The 17,111-nt window shown below is 40.6% G+C and overlaps 1 protein-coding gene and 1 non-coding gene across 4 annotated transcripts in view; both read left to right on the forward strand.

Annotated features, from left to right (window-relative positions):
- The window catches only part of LOC144635203 (TNF receptor-associated factor 5-like), a 49,227-nt gene extending 32,382 nt beyond the window's left edge, over positions 1-16,845 (forward strand). Inside the window, exons 1-7 of one of the 3 annotated variants that reach the window (XM_078494284.1) lie at positions 3,433-3,623; positions 13,273-13,336; positions 13,674-13,775; positions 13,889-14,053; positions 15,088-15,162; positions 15,453-15,530; positions 16,151-16,845. In XM_078494284.1, the coding sequence (XP_078350410.1) occupies positions 3,463-3,623; positions 13,273-13,336; positions 13,674-13,775; positions 13,889-14,053; positions 15,088-15,162; positions 15,453-15,530; positions 16,151-16,792 (1,287 nt within the window). In that variant the 5' untranslated portion in view covers positions 3,433-3,462 and the 3' untranslated portion in view covers positions 16,793-16,845. Of the gene's footprint in view, positions 1-3,432; positions 3,624-13,272; positions 13,337-13,673; positions 13,776-13,888; positions 14,054-15,087; positions 15,163-15,452; positions 15,531-16,150 lie in introns of those variants that run through there. The other 2 variants (XM_078494283.1, XM_078494286.1) reach the window with 2 other exon arrangements.
- On the forward strand, positions 14,647-14,721 carry Trnat-cgu (transfer RNA threonine (anticodon CGU)). The gene has a single exon. It is a non-coding gene; the product is annotated as a tRNA-Thr (tRNA).
- Positions 16,846-17,111: the final 266 nt, after the last annotated feature.

Consider the following 17,111-nt stretch of genomic DNA (forward strand, 5'->3'; position numbering starts at 1 on the left):
TATTCAACCCAACCTTCCCATCGTGCGCTGCGATTGTATTCTCGACGAAATTTAGTAAGCGTATTTTCTATGGCATGGTATAAAATAGTTACACAACACTTTCTCGTGGTATACTATGGAATATCCCACTTGTCACTTGTATTTTCTTGGTATACACACTCGCCTAAAGGCTCGTGTGTATACCGAGAAAATACAAGCGACTCGTGGGATATTCCGTAGTATACCACTCGAAAGCGTTGCATAACTAGTATATATGGGCTATATAGGTATGTGCCGCGGGATAGGGTATGGTTTTTGAGGATCTCGGTCCTTAAATAGGGTATCGTTTTTGCTCCTTTTGGCATTGTGTTCCTGGTTTAATCCTTAGATAGGTTACCTAAATTCGAAAAACGAAAAATAAAAAGGGATCTTACAACTGAACTCACCGTTCAAGTATTAGTAAAGCGATTTTATAAAGAGTTGTGTTTTGCCGTACGCGGTTGGCCATTTTATTTGGGTCGTCACGGAACGCTTCTCCTCCCCTTGAATAGGGTGTCATTTTTCGGTTTTGGGCCTTAAAAAGGGTATCAATTTTCGCTTTCTTTATCCTTAAATAGGGTCAGGGTTTAAGAACCTTCGCGGCACACCCCTATCCGAAATTTATGGGAGTACCTCCCCCCCCCCCCCGCCCCCGGGCCTCCACGGGACCACGTGTGTAGCTCAATCGGAAGGAAGCTAATAGAGAGGACATATTGAGAGCAGCTGTACTCGAAGGTTACCGAGCGCGCTGATTTCTGGTGTAGATTTCTCGAACTATAAATCAGTGCAGCAATTAATTTTACAGACATTTAATGTAACAATATTATTCTGTGAGCGCGCGTTGCTGTGAGATGATAAACAGCAAATGAGCGTGTTTTCAAAAACTTCTCTTCTTCAGCTTTTCCTTTTATATCTCATATAAAATGTTGCAGTTCCTGCAGTCACACTTAATGAAGCCTGCGAGGGTGACTAGCGCCCCCCCCCCCCCCCACCCTGCAGACTTGCCTTAGCTTCTATCATCGCTTGTTCAGGTTTTCCTGCCAGGCCTTCGCAGCTGTTATAGCGGTCCCGGGACTAACCTGCGATCAGGCGTTCTTTTTTTGCAGCGGGAGGAGAAAGAATGCGTTCAATCTCCTCCCGCCGCGAAAAGAAGAACGTCTCATCGCAGGTTCAGGGCCGTAACTAGCAAGAGGGAAGACGAGGCACTTGCCTCGTCTAGATTTTAAGCCAAATGTTCTAAAAATACATTCAGGTGGGAAAATAATCCCCAGTGGAACCTGATTGATTTTTCTAAAGAAATACCTCGCGAAAAATGGCAAAAACAGTGTCAAAATTTCCTTACAGACCCCGCTAACGGCTCGTGACTTTGACACCCAAAACGTTTGCCTCGTCTATGTCATGTCAAAAGACATTAAGACTAGCCACCTGGTCTAACTGTACTTCACCCTGGCAGGCAGTCCCCTAGCCGCTGTTGCCCACCTCCCACGAACGAGGACGTTAGCGGTTGGTCCGTCTGGAAAGTGAAGCCTCGTGCGTCCCATGGCGTAATGAGAACGGATAGTGAAAAAAATGATGCAGAATTTTCAATTCGATTCAAACGAAGCGATTTTAATAAAAAAAAGGCGAGGAAAACGTTGACGCGTTGTTCACTTTGTAAGCTGACTGAAACATATGAAGACAGCAAGTAAGAGAAAATATTTCTAGCTTAATCTCGTCTACATCGTGGAAAGTTATGACAAACGATTTTGGTTAACGGGAAGATCCAAAATAGTTGAACGAAAAGATCCGAACAAGTCAAATGGTCGAAAATGGAGCGAAAATTTAAGCGTCAGTTACGTATCGGTCCTGTGGCTGATCAAGGCAAGAAAATTGTGTTGAAATGAAACGGAGCTCAGGGCCAATCAAACCTGTCCGTGTTATTCGTCCAGTTACGAGGACTCCAGTTTTGATCAAATGTAAACTAGAAAATCCAAAAATATATTTGACCACCTTTACCTTTACCTTCATACGCCTTTGGGCGACGAAGGTGGGTTTTGAAGATGAAAAACTGAAAACATTATAGGCGAAACGACTGGAAAATGACAAATCAAAAATTGATGTGACGCGCTTGCGAATTTAATTCGAGTATTTCCTGAAAACAGCTAAAACATCATCGAGAAATGACATACAGAATTATTTCCTACAATTAATCAGATGCGAAACTAAAATATAAAATACGCTAAAGTGACTGAGACAATCACACAGCGTGATCAATGAAAACAATGAACACAGCAGATACACATAGAGGTCCAACGAAATCTGCTACAGAGTACTGTTTTAACAGTCCAATTAATTAAAATTAATTTGGCAAAACTTTGGACTGACTACATTTTCAGCTTTTCAAGCATCGAACGATGAAACGAGTTACGTCAGTCTTTGATAAATCGAAAACTGAGTGTTATCGATACTGGACGATAAAAAAAAAACTCAGAGTATCTTGAGAAATTTGTCACTTTTGTGAGACGTTTATTTGTGATGCTTCCACTATTTGCTTATAACGTGACCATCGTCTTTTCTTATCTCAAAATGTACGATGATCAAATATTGTCAATCAAGGCGCTCTTTACGTTGAAGATATTTTAAATTGTTATAAGTCCTTAAAAGGATGACGACTGAGCATTCTTCCTTTTCAACTAAGACTTAGTTAGTTATTTAAACCTATTGTTACTGTTTTGGCTCCGGTTATATTGTTGAACTATCTTAGACTAATTATATGTCAATAAAGTTTTATCAAAGAATATAAAGAACAAGATACTTCTTAAGAAAAGTGTACTCGCTTTTCAAAGGATTTCTTCCAAAAATGAAATTTTCAATCATGTTATGCGCACAGGCGGCACAAGGTCACACGCTCCACGTTGTATGTAAACTGTATATTTTTCAAAGCTTTAAATCTTTAAATCTGCTCTAGGAAAAAAATTTTAATATAGGAATTTAAAAGATTTCAACGTGCTCTTTCAGTTTTAGACGTGTCGACGTTTTTTTTTTTTCAGTTCATCCACTGTATCAAGGGCTATAAACCGACAGCAGAAGGTGTATTTCCCCAGCTTTTTTTCTATCTAAGCTTAATTATGTCCTCGGCCGTATTTTGTATGCATAATGTAGCCGCGTAGTTACTGTCGAGAAACTTTATCCTCAACTTCCAGGCACAATAATTAAAAAAGACACATATAATCGCATTCAGAAACGTTCTCATAATGCAAACCTATCAAGGAAAGGTCGAACAAAAACATGAATAAAACAGGTAGAAAATTTCATTCTATAGGCACTTTAATCAAACGTTTCAGATTTTTGTTTTAGGCTAATTAACAAAACGCAGCGGGGCAGCTGTAGTACTGTCAACTATTCCTAATTTACGTAAGTTTAGTTTGAAAACACGAAGCTTTCACTTTCGAGGGCTTTTCTAAGATGGAGGTAGCTCAGCTCCCTTCGGGTTATGACGAGGACTTTGTGAATGAAGTTGAAGATGAGATTCTGTGTTTAATATGTCATTTGCCGCAGAAGGAGTCGGTTCAGACGAGATGTGGACACAGATTTTGCAAAGGATGCCTTGGGGAACATTTAGAAAGGTGCGGTTTTGTAAATATACTCGGGAAGAAATGTTTCAGTTTAACGGCCGAGTTGTCTAGATTCAGATTCAGATTTTTATTATTTGCACCGTATTTACAAAAATCTTGCAAAAATCTTAGCTTACATAAGTTCGAGTCGGAGTGAACAAAGAATCCAAACGAAGCTGTGAGAAATGTAAGCGAAAACACGAGAATCAATAGAACTGTTTTTTATATTCTTGTGCTTGCGTTTCTTGTGCTTGCACAGTTATGGTTGCGCTTATCAATATGCGTGCATCGCTTGTGAAGACCGGGCTTACTTAGCTTATTGCATAGTGTGACGATAAAAACTCGGCATTTATATGCCATTTAGTGGGAATATGTTAGCAATCTGTATTTCAGACATCAATATTAGCCATGATAGCACTGAAATTTGCTTCGATTCTCGGATGCGCCTGATCAAGATCGGATCATCAAATGTCTCGCTTTCAGCGTTGCATGATGCATTTAATCTTACGTTTAAAACCCATTCTTTAGATCTACGTACGTGTCCTGAGTCTTTTAGCCTGAAATATTTCACTAACAAACAAAAATTAAGAGAAAACGGAAGTGGTTTAAATACAACTGTTTTGCTTGAGTAGACGCTGTGTATAGCCACAATATGTTCTCGTTAGCTGACCCTTCGCTGTTATAATGTGGTTGTCATGAAAAATTCACTAGGGAGTAAGCTATTTAACTTAGGGCTTGCAATCGCGTATAGCAGAAAGCGAGATGACGTATTTATTTGCGTCTCATTTCTGACTACTTAGATTTAGCAAGAAAGAACCCTTTAAGGAAAACATTAGTAAAACTGAGAATAAGCTGTCACAAACTTAGGATCGAAACATATAGATACGACAATACACCTCGCAATGAAAGAATATGCAACTTCTGCAATTGTAACAAAATTGAAGATGAAACTCACTTTTTGTTAGATTGCCCAACTTATACTCAGATACGAGACATATTCTTCTCTAAAATAGAATCCAAACTTCCATTACTACGATTACTACCACGCGAAACCCTATTATCACATCTCATGAATTCCACTGACTACTTTGTAAACATTACAGCTGTTTCCGATCACACGCGCCCTCCAACGACATTTTTCTTGTTTGAAAATTGAGTTTTGATGGACGTCAATCATCCGTTTCCATCGCCAAACACATCGACGAGACGACGCAAAGCCTTATAGCATGTGACTTGTTTACAGTGATGAACGAGTTATGAGCAGTTATGACTTCGAAAGACTGAACGGACCGAATGTAGCGAAATTTACTGGTCGGTTTACGGCCGGCTCAAATATTTTCCGAAAGACGGCTTGGAATGTAGAAGACGAAAGCTTGGTTAATTTACCGAATATTTGCGGCCGGGAGTTTTGAACACTGATCGTACTCAATTCAATTCCGAGCCATCCTCATTTCACTGTCATTTGAGTTTGGTCGATTTAGTCTTCAAAATACCCAGACATAACTTTTAGAAATTCGGCAGAAAAAACCGTTTCGTCTTCACAGTTTCGGCCGTGTCAAATTCGGTCAATAAATTTGTGTCGAGTCCGTTTTGTCTTCATTCCAGGCCGTGATTCGGTAAATATATTTTCGTTGAGTCAGTTCAGTCTTAAAAATTCCCGGCCGTAATTCGGTAGATATGCACTTACCTTGAGTCCGTTGCACCTTCCTGGCCGTCATTGGAAGAATATATTTTACAAGTTAAGCTGGCTGTAATTCCCGCCCGCAATAGAAATTAACCAAGCTTTCGTCTTCGACATTCCAAGCCGTCTTTCGGAAAATATTTGAGCCGGCCGTAAACCGGCCACGGTAAGTTTATTTCGCTACGTTCGGTCCCTTCAGTCTTTCGAAGTCATAACTGCTCAAAACTCGTTCATAACTGTAAACAAAAGTTACTTGTAAGGCTTTGCGTCGTCTCATCGATGTGTTTGGCGATGGACCAGCGAATTGAAACTGGCGCGAAGAAGCGATCATTGTCGTGGAAACGGATGATTGACGTCCATCAAAACTCATTTTTCAAACAGGAGAAAAATGTCGTTGGAGGGCGCGTGTGATCGGAAACAGCTGTAAGCTGATCTCATTTATCTCAGCATGCTTTGAATTGAGAGACAATCTCGTTACAATGATCACCACTTCGAATAGTTAAATGAACAATTATTGTTAGTAATTCTTTCTTAGATTATTGTTATTATTATTATTTTTTTTTTCTTTGTTATGTTATGTTATTTCCAACTTAACTAATTATCCTAGTTAATGAAATTATATGTAATTAAATTCAAGTAGCTTTCGCAATACTACCAAATTTCTACGTAGTCATGCAAATAAAGCTTGTTGTTGCAGGGTTGGGTCACAAATCAAGTAACGGTCCAAAATCGCTTCCCACAAAATGCGGTCTTGAGCAAGACCTTGGCAACTGCTCTTAGTCCGGCAATATGGTGAAATGATTGTGCGATTTTTGTTAAAAGCACCAAATTTGGCACAGTGATAGTATTCGACGAGCTGATCAATTTCAGATATACCGTATTTACTCGAATAAGCGCCGCCCTCGAATAAGCGCCGCATTTGTGACAAAAAAGTTAATAAGCGCCGCCCCCGAATAAGCGCCGCAGTCCCGATGCGGCGCTTATTCGAGGAATTCCGTATATCTGAAAAAAGCAGTACAAAGCAACTCTGAAACAGCCTTGGAAATTCCTTTTTATCAAAAGCGATGTTTCACAGTTCAAAGTTATTTTGTTTTATTGCTCTCCCATTATTTTTTCTATCCAAAATGCTTGCAATATGTAGTTTTGTTAACGTTGTGAAGGCCGTGAACTTTGTCGGGACAGCAAGTGCAACTACTCTCTTCCGTAAGAGACGGATACTTAAAATCAAAATACCCTTCTTCTAGTTACTGTAGAAGTTTCGTCTAGATAAGATTGTTTGTAGCCTGCGTTGCAGACGAACAAAACCCCGGTATAGTGCGTCTGCGAATTACTGCACAAAAGCTTGTTCCGGCCCCCCGCGTGTTACCAGGGATTTCTATAATAACCTCTGATTGGCTTTTGAATAGGGCCGTTCTTTCGTGCGTCGTAATTGGTCGAGTGCATCATGAGAAACCATAGTTACGCTTTCGACGAAGACCAGATACAAAACAAACTTGGCGGCGATCACGGCAGATCGGACCAGATCGGTGAGAATTAGCGTTTGAAGCGGTAAAAAAGCGGCCGGTTCGAACTATCTGATAAAAAAAGAAAACAACGATAACGACAAGAAGCAAACACAACTGACAAGCAAAAAGGTCATGGTATAAATGTTGAATAATCTACAGTTGTCTTGTGGTGAAAGAATGTCACACAACGAACATCCGTCATCCGTGATGAGAAGCAACACACCTTGCAACACAATAAACAGCCGGACCCGGCATTACAAATGCAGAATGCAAGTAGTCGACATCTTCACGGAAAATTTAGGACCAGAGGGAATATTTCAAAAGCTCAAAAAATATCTTGCAAATATGAATGTTCCAAGACTAACCGCGATAGTAATTACATATGACAAATGTAAAACAGAGGTGTCAAAATATCCGGGCAAAATATACAAACGGAAAGCCGTGCAGACCAATGTCTTATGGCTCTACTCAACTTTAAACGCCTCCAAATAATACAACTGACAGCATATCGTGCCCTTTCTAAACAAGTGAAAAGCGAAATAGATTGGATGACCAATTCCAATACAGAACGGCAAATTTACAAATTATATGACAAGAACGTTTTACTGTATCTGGTATCTGGTATTCATCGAACGCGTAACTATGGTTTCACGAGATCCACTCAACCAATTACGGCGCACGAAAGAACGGCCCTATTCAAAAGCCAATCAGAGGTTATTATAGAAATCCCTGGTAACACGCGGGGGGCCGGAACAAGCTTTTGTGCAGTAATTCGCAGACGCACTATACCGGGGTTTTGTTCGTCTGCAACGCAGGCTAGATTGTTTGTGGCGTCCAATTTTTAAATAAGCGCCGCCCTCAAATAAGCGCCGCCCTCGAATAAGCGCCGCACTTGAGGCGCGAAAAATTAAATAAGCGCCGCGGCGCTTATTCGAGTAAATACGGTATTGTTTTACCGCTCGCCCATTAGTTTTTCTATCCAACATTCTTACACTACGTAGTTCTGTATATGTTGTGAAAGCCGCGAACTTTGCCAGGACAGCTAGCGCCACTACTCTCTTCAGCAAGAGACGAATACTGACAATCAAAAGACGCTATTTTCAATTACTGTACATAAAAGATTAGTTTCTTTGTGGCGTCCAAATTTTAAATAAGCGCCGCCCTCAAATAAGCGCCGCCCTCGAATAAGCGCCGCACTTGAGGCGCGAGAAATTTAATAAGCGCCGCGGCGCTTATTCGAGTAAATACGGTAGGCCCATCCGCAATTCTGTCAGGGGGGACATCTTTTGGACCCAGGGGGTGGGGGTGGGTGGCATTTGAGCTTTATGGCAAAATGTACTGTATCCTTTGAGTAAGAAGCACCAAATTTGACACAGTGAAAGTATTTGATGAGCTGATCGATTTCGGATATAGGCCCATCCGCAATTCTGTCAGGGGGGACATCTTTTGGACCCAGGGGGTGGGGTGGGTGGCATTTGAGTTTTATGGCAAAATGTACTGTGTCCTTTGAGTAAGAAGCACCAAATTTGGCACAGTGATAGTATTTGATGAGCTGATCGATTTCGGATATAGGCCCATCCGCAATTCTGTCAGGGGGGGACATCTTTTGGACTCAGGGGGTGGGGGTGGGCGACATTTGGGCTTTATGGCAAAAGTTACTGCATCCTTTGAGTAAGAAGCACCAAATTTGGCACAGTGATAGTATTTGATGAGCTGATCAATTTCAGATAAAGGCCCATCCACAATTCTGTCAGGGGGGACATCTTTTGGACTCAGAGGGTGGGGTGGGCAACATTTGGGCTTTATGGCAACTTTACTGCATCCTTTGAGTAAGAAGCACCAAATTTGGCACAGTCATAGTATTTGATAAGCTGATCGATTTCAGATATAGTCCCATCCAGAATTCTGACAGAGGGGCCACCTTTTGGACCCGGGGGTTGGGGGGGGGGGAATAGCATTGGAGCTTTATGGCAAAATTTACTGCATCCTTTTAGTACGAAGTACCAAATTTCGCACAATGATAGCACTCGATAAGCTGATCGATTTCAGCTGAGGGCTCATTCGACATTTTTCCAGAGGGAGACACTTTTTGACCTAGGGATAGTCTGAAATTCGGCCTAGGGGGATCAATGGTATCCTTTGGAGCTTTATGGTGGAATTGTTGCGCCCTTTGAGTTGACATATTTGACACAACTATAGTATTTGTTGAGCTTGATTGTTCAATTTCAGCAATGGGTATTTCTGGTATGCTTTCAGGGTTACGTATGTTTTGGTCTGAAAAAAGATTTAAGAAGCTGCCTTTTCTGAAAACCACCCACTCAAATTCGGGTCAAAAAAATAATTTTACCTTAAACTCTGGCAACTAGTACTGAAAGACTTTACCGAGGCTAGAAATAAAACAGATTTGGTTTGATTGAAAATGATTTTCTGGCCACGTTAGGAGCCAATAAATATTTTGCCCCTTCGGGCCCACCGCAATATCTGGAAAATTAGAAAAATAGGCATTTTTCGGGCCACTGTCAAATATTTCGTTCGCATCGAACAGTTGACATTTTTTTTTATATTAATATGTTTATAAACATTTCTAGTTTTCTAAGAAAGTAGCAAGTTTTCAATTTCTCTGGAAATGCGAAATCAAGGATATGATGACCATTTCTGATCGGCATCGAATAAAGGTTGAAAAATGACCTTGATTTTGAAGCGAATGATTTCAATTTCGGGACCTAGCCGATAACTCCACTCTACACAGCCGAAAAGTGTAGTCCTTTATCGGCTAAAATATGCAAAATCCCATGTAAGTTTTTAGTATTTCAAAAAATATGACCGTTTGTATCAGCACATGTGTGAGTAATAACAACGATATTAGCGGAAATGTCGTTATGCTTCGCAGGTAGTGCCTTTGCGCTTCTTCTGGATGGTGAGGTTTACAGCTGGATAATTCAGGGAAGACTCGTGACGTTTCTTTCCCAAGAGTTGTAAGAGTTTTGTGCAATAATATATAGCAAAGAACTGTTTTCTTACTCTGAAGGCAATGCAAGCCTATGATCTGAAGTATATAAATCATAGATATTTGAGTCCATTGTTCTAATCACGAACTTGTTAAAGTTTTTGTTGTCATGATCACAGTCCGGTGCATATACAGAAGTAGACTGGTGTCTCTCTTTTCATGACAACACAAGGATAAGTTTCGTACATATGTGGATGTTAACATCCATATATGTAAGAAATTGGCTAAGCGCGCTGCACTTGTTTTGCCTCTTGCGGTTCTGTGCAGAAAGAAGAACTCTCGAAGGTTTCCTTTAATAACCTATGATAACCTCGCACAGCCCATGTGAGTTTCTCTTTCGTTTGGATGGAGAGCGTCTCCGCACCTGGGATCAGAAACAGGGTAGGAATTCCCCGAAGGGTTGAACCTGATGTGAGACTACAAAGCAAGTGGGGTGAGATTTTTTGAAAGCAGTCTAACAAGATGGTGAGAGCTGATGGCGGAAACAGTGAATATGGGTGTCGTTGTGTTAGCTTGTGTTTTACATTAATTCCTCCATTTCATTTTTTGAAGAAACGTTGAATACCCGTTGAAGAAACGTTAAATACCCCTTTTACATTGCTGAAATTGTCAAGCTCTTTGATTCCTATTTGATTCTTTTAGCCTAACGTGCCCAATCATTTCACCAATTTGCTCAAAAATATTCATCCTTCTTCGGGATCAAATAGTTCACCCTGGCTGGAAAAATACCGGAATGGCTCATGAGCAAGGCTAATCTTATCAATGTGGTGCTCGTAACAAAAATTAAATGCACAATCAATTTACCGTTAGTTGACAACATACCTACCCCTGTATGCCCTCTGAGTTTCCCATAAACTATTTCAGATGAGCCCATTGATACTGAAAATGGTGATCACATTTAATGCTATAAACGAGCCAAAAATAGTGCTTTGACCACAAAGCTCAAAACGAGACGACCCCATCCGCTTGGGTAAAAAAGGCAACCTTGAAAGAAACCCAAATAGATCCAAAGATGAAATCAATCAGCCCGTTAATAACTATAATTCTGCCAAATTTAGTGCTTTAACCAAAATGGTTTAGTTATTTCACCATAAAGCTTACATGTTGCCCGCCCCAACCCCTGGGTTAAAAAGGCGCCCCCTGCCAGAATTTCATACAGGCCTATAACTGAAATCGATCAGCTCATCGAATGCTATCACTGTACCAAATTTGGTGCTTCTTACTCAAAGGATGCAGTAAATTTTGCCATAAAGCCCAAATGTTGCCACCCAGTACCCCCACCCCCTGGATCCAAAAGATGTCCCCCCTGACAGAATTCCGGATGGGCCTATATCTGAAATTGATCAGCTCATCAAATACTATCACTGTGCCAAATGTGGTGGTTGTTACTCAAAGGATGCAGTAAATTTTGCCATAAAGCTTAAACGCCACCCACCCCCACCCCCTGGGTCCAAAAGATGTCCCCCCTGACAGAATTCCGGATGGGCCTATATCTGAAATTGATCAGCTCATCAAATACTATCACTGTGCCAAATTTGGTGCTTTTAACAAAAATCGCACAATTCACCCAAATTTATGCACCATATTGCCGGACTATCTGTCGTTTTTGTATGTTAGAGTCCCCCACCCCACCCTTGGTCAGTTTATAAATCAGGAATGCTTTAATCTTGTAAGAGGTGTATCATTTTGCAGCCTATCAAAATGCGAATAAGCGGCCGATCGATCCGCTGTATCCGTGATGGAATTGTTTATTCCATGAGTATTTACAATAGACTTATTCAGCTAACGTGTTTTTAAACACGTTAGCTGAAATGATTGAAATCCTTGATGACCCAATTCATGTCACGTGATGATTCATTTGAGAGTTTACAATTTTGCAATTTGTCACACGGAACTGAGTGCATGAGAGTATGTACGAAAAGAACAAGAATTGTAACCTCCCACAGGAAACATCACATGGTCTGAATTGGGTGGCAACAAGGCGGTGAGGGTAAAAGGAGGAATGAGTTTGCGGAATGGCATGTGGCATGACGTGCGGAATGGCATAATTATGCAGAATGTAATTTACGCGGAATGACTCATAGACATAAATTATACTGAAAAGCGCGCCAATTTTTAAGAGCAGCCGCATTATTTATTACTGCGGGCTTTAACAATCGATTGAAGGTACTTGTCCTTATCCATCACGTGTTGAATGATCGATTTAGTAATGTACAGGATACAAAGCAGAGAGATTTGGAACACTAAGGCGTACTTGTTTCATTGAAAGTCTACTAGCCTTGCTTTTCGTTGGTCTCCGCAGCCGCTCGGGCCGAAATCACGCAACGCTTCCAGGTTCGTCTCGAAGTGGTAAAAACTGCAAGTATCGTATTTCAAATCTAGCCGGCTCGTATTGCAGATTTTCCGATAAGGAATCCGGCGAGTAATTATCACTGCCTACTTGTTATGAATACTTGGCTTTCTCTTAGGAAAAGAAAATCATCCGCTAAATATACATTTAATTTTACCGCAAAGATCACGAGACACACATCGATAAAATCCACTGAGGTGTAACTAGTGTGAACTAGTGTCACGATCTTTTCATCGCCGTAATAAAAAGCTAGAAATATACTAAAAGGAGTTGTCGTCAATGAAACCAATAGCTTTCTCCCACCCGTAACAAGTTTTGATTTAGAAAGAAACGATTCCTGGAACACGGCAGTGACACGGTCACACATTATTTCGCGGGCGACTAACAACAGGTCACTTCTTTCCCCGATGAAACCCTTTGTGTTTTGTGCATGGTCAAATTCGCTTCTTTCATTCAATGCGCCGTCTTTTTAAAAACTTTTCTTCAAATGGGTTGAACTTGTTTGTCTTGCCTTGAAGTACGTAGCTTTAGAACGAATATCGTTCTGTTCTTTAAGGCAAATAGACGAGAGTTTTTGTTCACGTTTTTATAACAGAACTACTCGGCCAAGATTCAGCCGCTTATTTTAGCAACGCATAGTCGATATTTCAAGTCCTCGGAAGCGTCACAGTTGGAAGTTTCCTTGTCCATACTGCACTGCTCAGTCCTTGATAGTTTGAGCCAGCAGCGATTTAACAAGGCGGCTTCTCTTTTAAAATTTTGGCGCCCTTTTTAGTATAATTTATGTCAATGAGTCATTCCGCGTAAATTACATTCCGCATAATTATGCCATTCCGCAAGTCATGCCACATGCCATTCCGCAAACTCATTCCGCCTTTTACCCTCACCGGCAACAAGGATGTAAACACGTTAGCCGAATACGTCTATTGGGCTAGATAGGATAAGTCCCATTCTGTATCAAAATTACAGGATGTCCATTCCAGTTTCTGAATTGAATTGGGATTTGCAGGCCATAATTATGTGACCCGAGTAGTGCCTTTTCACTGGATCCATTCCTTTATTTGAAATTCGAAAATTTTTACACACCTCTTTACTTCGTTTTTTGAATACTTTTATAGGCAGGGAGTTCAGAACCAACCTTTAACTTGTCCTGCAGACAGGGAGGTGCTGGACCAAGATCGGGTAAATGTTCTTTACATATTAGAAATATTCATAACGATAGTCTAATTTAATGTTAGTCCTCTCCCACCCTTGGCCCAAATAACCCTGAAAAAATATAGGGAGGGGTACAACTGACATTTCAGGCTCGACTTTGTATTACAATGTCTTGAGTTTCAGAAGTAGAAATAGCCCGAAAAATAATTACAGAGTGTTGTATTCTTTGCCATAGTCTTCAATAAGTGCCTGAAGAAAAATGAGAGTTTAGTACACGAGCAAATTTCTAGTTCAAGTTGCCTTGATACTCACTTGTTTAAGTCATGTAACAATGCTCCTTTTATTTTATTTTATTTTATTTTAGGATGTCTTCCCTGACAAAGCAACAGAAAGGAAGATTCTTTCTCTTGTCATCAAATGTCCAAGTGAAGGTTGTGAACGGACTGGTGAACTGAGGAGCAAAGAGGTAAAAACTGAAACAAATTGAGCTAAGAAGCTTTATATTCCTTTACCAAGATGACAGAGCCATTAAATAAACCCATAACTGAAGTGCATATTTTATTTGACTGTGTACAACAGGTTCATTTGGCATCTTGTCTTTTTAAACTTGTCTCATGTACAAATGAAAACTGTCACGTGACTGTGCAAAGAAAAGATCTCGAAGAACATGCGACCATCACGTGCCAGTGGAGAATCCTTGAATGTGATCACTGCAGTGAGCCACACCCAGAGTGCAAGATGAAGGTAAATTCAGTTAATTTTGATTTGTAGGCCAAAAGAACTGTTTACACTTGATTACTAATGCTGGCTGCAAGTAACACCTACAAATAATTTTTCCTACTCGTATTTTGACCCACAGTATTGACATTAAAGTTGTATTAGTTTCTAAAGAAACTATTGTGCTGCGTTGGTGGGCAAAAGGCAGCTTTTCAAACTTCACTACGGCGGTATATTTACCTTTATCATCGAATTTCAAAAAGTTTATTTTCCCCGCTTTGGCCTCGTTTTCGAGAAATTTACCCCAAGCTGCTCTTTTGTGATCGTTATCCCAAGCATTTGCGAGGGTTATTTGTTCATGTTAATGTAGAAAGGTGAGAAGGAAAAAGAGAAAATACGTTTTCTTTTCATCATGGAAACTTTAGAGTCTCGGTGAACATGGTATTGCTACAGTAAATAATAAAGATGGCACATTTTAAGCTTGGTAATAAATAATGAAGGTGAAGTGTTCAACATGACACGAGCATGGGACAAAGAAAAAATCTGAGTCCCCGACGGGAATCGAACCCATGGCCTCCCAGATACTGGTTGGGCGCTCTAACCAACTGAGCTCATAACGAGTCTCTCGTAGCTCAGTTGGTTAGAGCGCCCAACCCGTATCTGGGAGGCCATGGGTTCGATTCCCGTCGGGGACTCAGATTTTTTCTTTGTCCCATGCTCGTGTTATGTTAAACACTTCATCTTCATTATTTATTACCGAGCTTAATTAAAATTTACTATCTTTATTATTTACTACAAACTTGATGATTTTGACATTGCTGATCCTAGCAGTATGCAGGACCGGCGTGTCACATATCAATCTAGTAAATGGCTCAGCTCACCACGAGTCTCTCGTAGCTCAGTTGGTTAGACCGCCCAACCAGTATCTGGGAGGCCATGGGTTCGATTCCCGTCGGGGACTCAGATTTTTTCTTTGTCCCATGCTCGTGTCATGTTGAACACTTCATCTTCATGCTATGGCTACGTTTAACGGAACTTTGTACGTAAATCTTCTCTTCCAGAATCATACTGCACAGTGCAGCAAGTTCCCCGTATCTTGTCCTAATAACTGTGGTGGTTCATTTCCCAGAGAAATGGTAAGGCTCTCAATTTTGTCGTTCTAGCGCTGACTTTGACTGCCGCGTCAAACTGTGGTAAGTTTTAGGTTCTAGCTCAAACTCCAGTCCCACTCTGCGATTGATTGAAAAACGGACAACATACAAAGTCCAGACGAATATGGATTACACGCAGTAGTTTTTTTGAAACATGAATTGCGCAATGCTACATACGAATATTACCCGCATAGTGCGTTGGGTACGAAGTCTACCGCGTACATAGGTACGTTATTAGTTCGTTCATTTATTGCTGCATGACTGATTTCTTTCAGGTGACCAATCACAACAAGGACGATTGTCCACTGACCATAATCTCCTGTCCTTATGAACAGATGGGCTGTGAAACAAAGGTGTGTAATACATAAGTAGTTAGAGCATTTCGCGGCTGTTATTTAAACTGGTTAAAGATTTCTCGTGACAACATTCAGCAGGAATTGAGTCAAGTGATCTGAGTTCTACAACTTGGTTATTTAAAATCGCGCGCGAAGAGAGTGTCCAGGATAACTTGTATGCATGCGCATGCTCAAAACAAACCAATTAGAAGCGAGGAGTGCGGCGTCAGATCACTTGCTTGAGACGCGCGCGCTAGGTTAAAATGCTCGCTCAAATGACGAATTCAACTACGCAACCAAGCGCGTGAATAAATGCAAGAAAAAAATGTGCTAAATTGCATCCAAAACCAATTCTAAAAACAGCTACAAAATATTAGGAATAGTTGACTGGCAAGCTAGGCTTTTTTAAAGTTATTCCGGTTATCCAGCTTTAGTATACGATCGCGTAGTTCAACTCGTCATCTGTGCGCGCGCGTTCAACACTATAATGGGCGCACGGAAGGGAGAGTTCAGCGATAGCCCGTGTACAGCCGCCCCCCCCCCCCCCCTCCACCTCCAAAAAAATCGGAAGGGGAAGGGGCGACTTTACACAGGCTACTAGCGTTTTGCAAGATTGTTAAGTCCGTCTTTTCTTGCAGGTTCAACGCAATCAAGTGGAATCTCATCTGCAATCTGCCGTGAGACTACATCTTGACTTAGCCTGTATAAAGTTGAATAACACAGAAGTGAAGTTAGACGTCACACAAGTAAAGTTGAATGAAACACAAAAGAAACTTGAGACAACAACGAAGCTGGTGGAGGAATTCAACACACGGATGTTTATTTGGAAGATTAATAACTTTAGTGAAATTTTGAGGCAAGCAAAAACTTGGGAAAAAGATAAGATAGAAAGTGCTCCATTCTACACAGACAGAACAGAAAGTTATGGCTACAAGTTGAAAGTGGGAATTTATCCTAATGGCGATAGGTGTGGTGAGAATAAAACTCACCTGTCAGTGTTTATTTATGTAATGAAAGGTGAATATGACGCGATATTACCCTGGCCTGTCAAGCGGAAAGTAACATTTACATTAATTGACCAACAGGAAGAATCAGTTAAACGAGAAAACGTTACCAGGCACTTCATACCATACAATGGACCAGAATGCTTTTCAAGGCCCACACAGGAACAGAGCAGTACTGGGTACGGGTTTCATGAGTTTATCACTCATGAGCAACTTCATTCAAGGCGTTACCTTGTGGATGATACAATGTTTCTTCAGGTTGAGGTCGGCCCGTGATCCAGTTGATTTTGAATATTTGTTTTACAAATAAGCCAGCTGTACAAAATGGCCTTCATATTGAAAAAATATTTTGAATTAGAATTCTGAAACTTTGGTTTAACTGTGTCAAACGGTCACAGAAAAAAGAATAGAAGACTAAAAAGGTTAACTGAACAATAATGTATGCATAATGAAGTGTTTTCATTGTTTCAGTCGAAAAACAATTCGACGAACGAGATTCTGTAACAGCGCTTACCGTAGCTCTTCTCACCAAAAACAGCAACTTTAGAAATAAAAAGGTTTCATATTTTATGGGGAAGAATTTTTTCATTCTTCT

The sequence above is a fragment of the Oculina patagonica genome, chromosome 13 (genome assembly GCF_052425735.1).
Source record: "Oculina patagonica isolate OP01 chromosome 13, crgOcupat, whole genome shotgun sequence".
Taxonomy (NCBI): Eukaryota; Metazoa; Cnidaria; class Anthozoa; order Scleractinia; family Oculinidae; genus Oculina; species Oculina patagonica.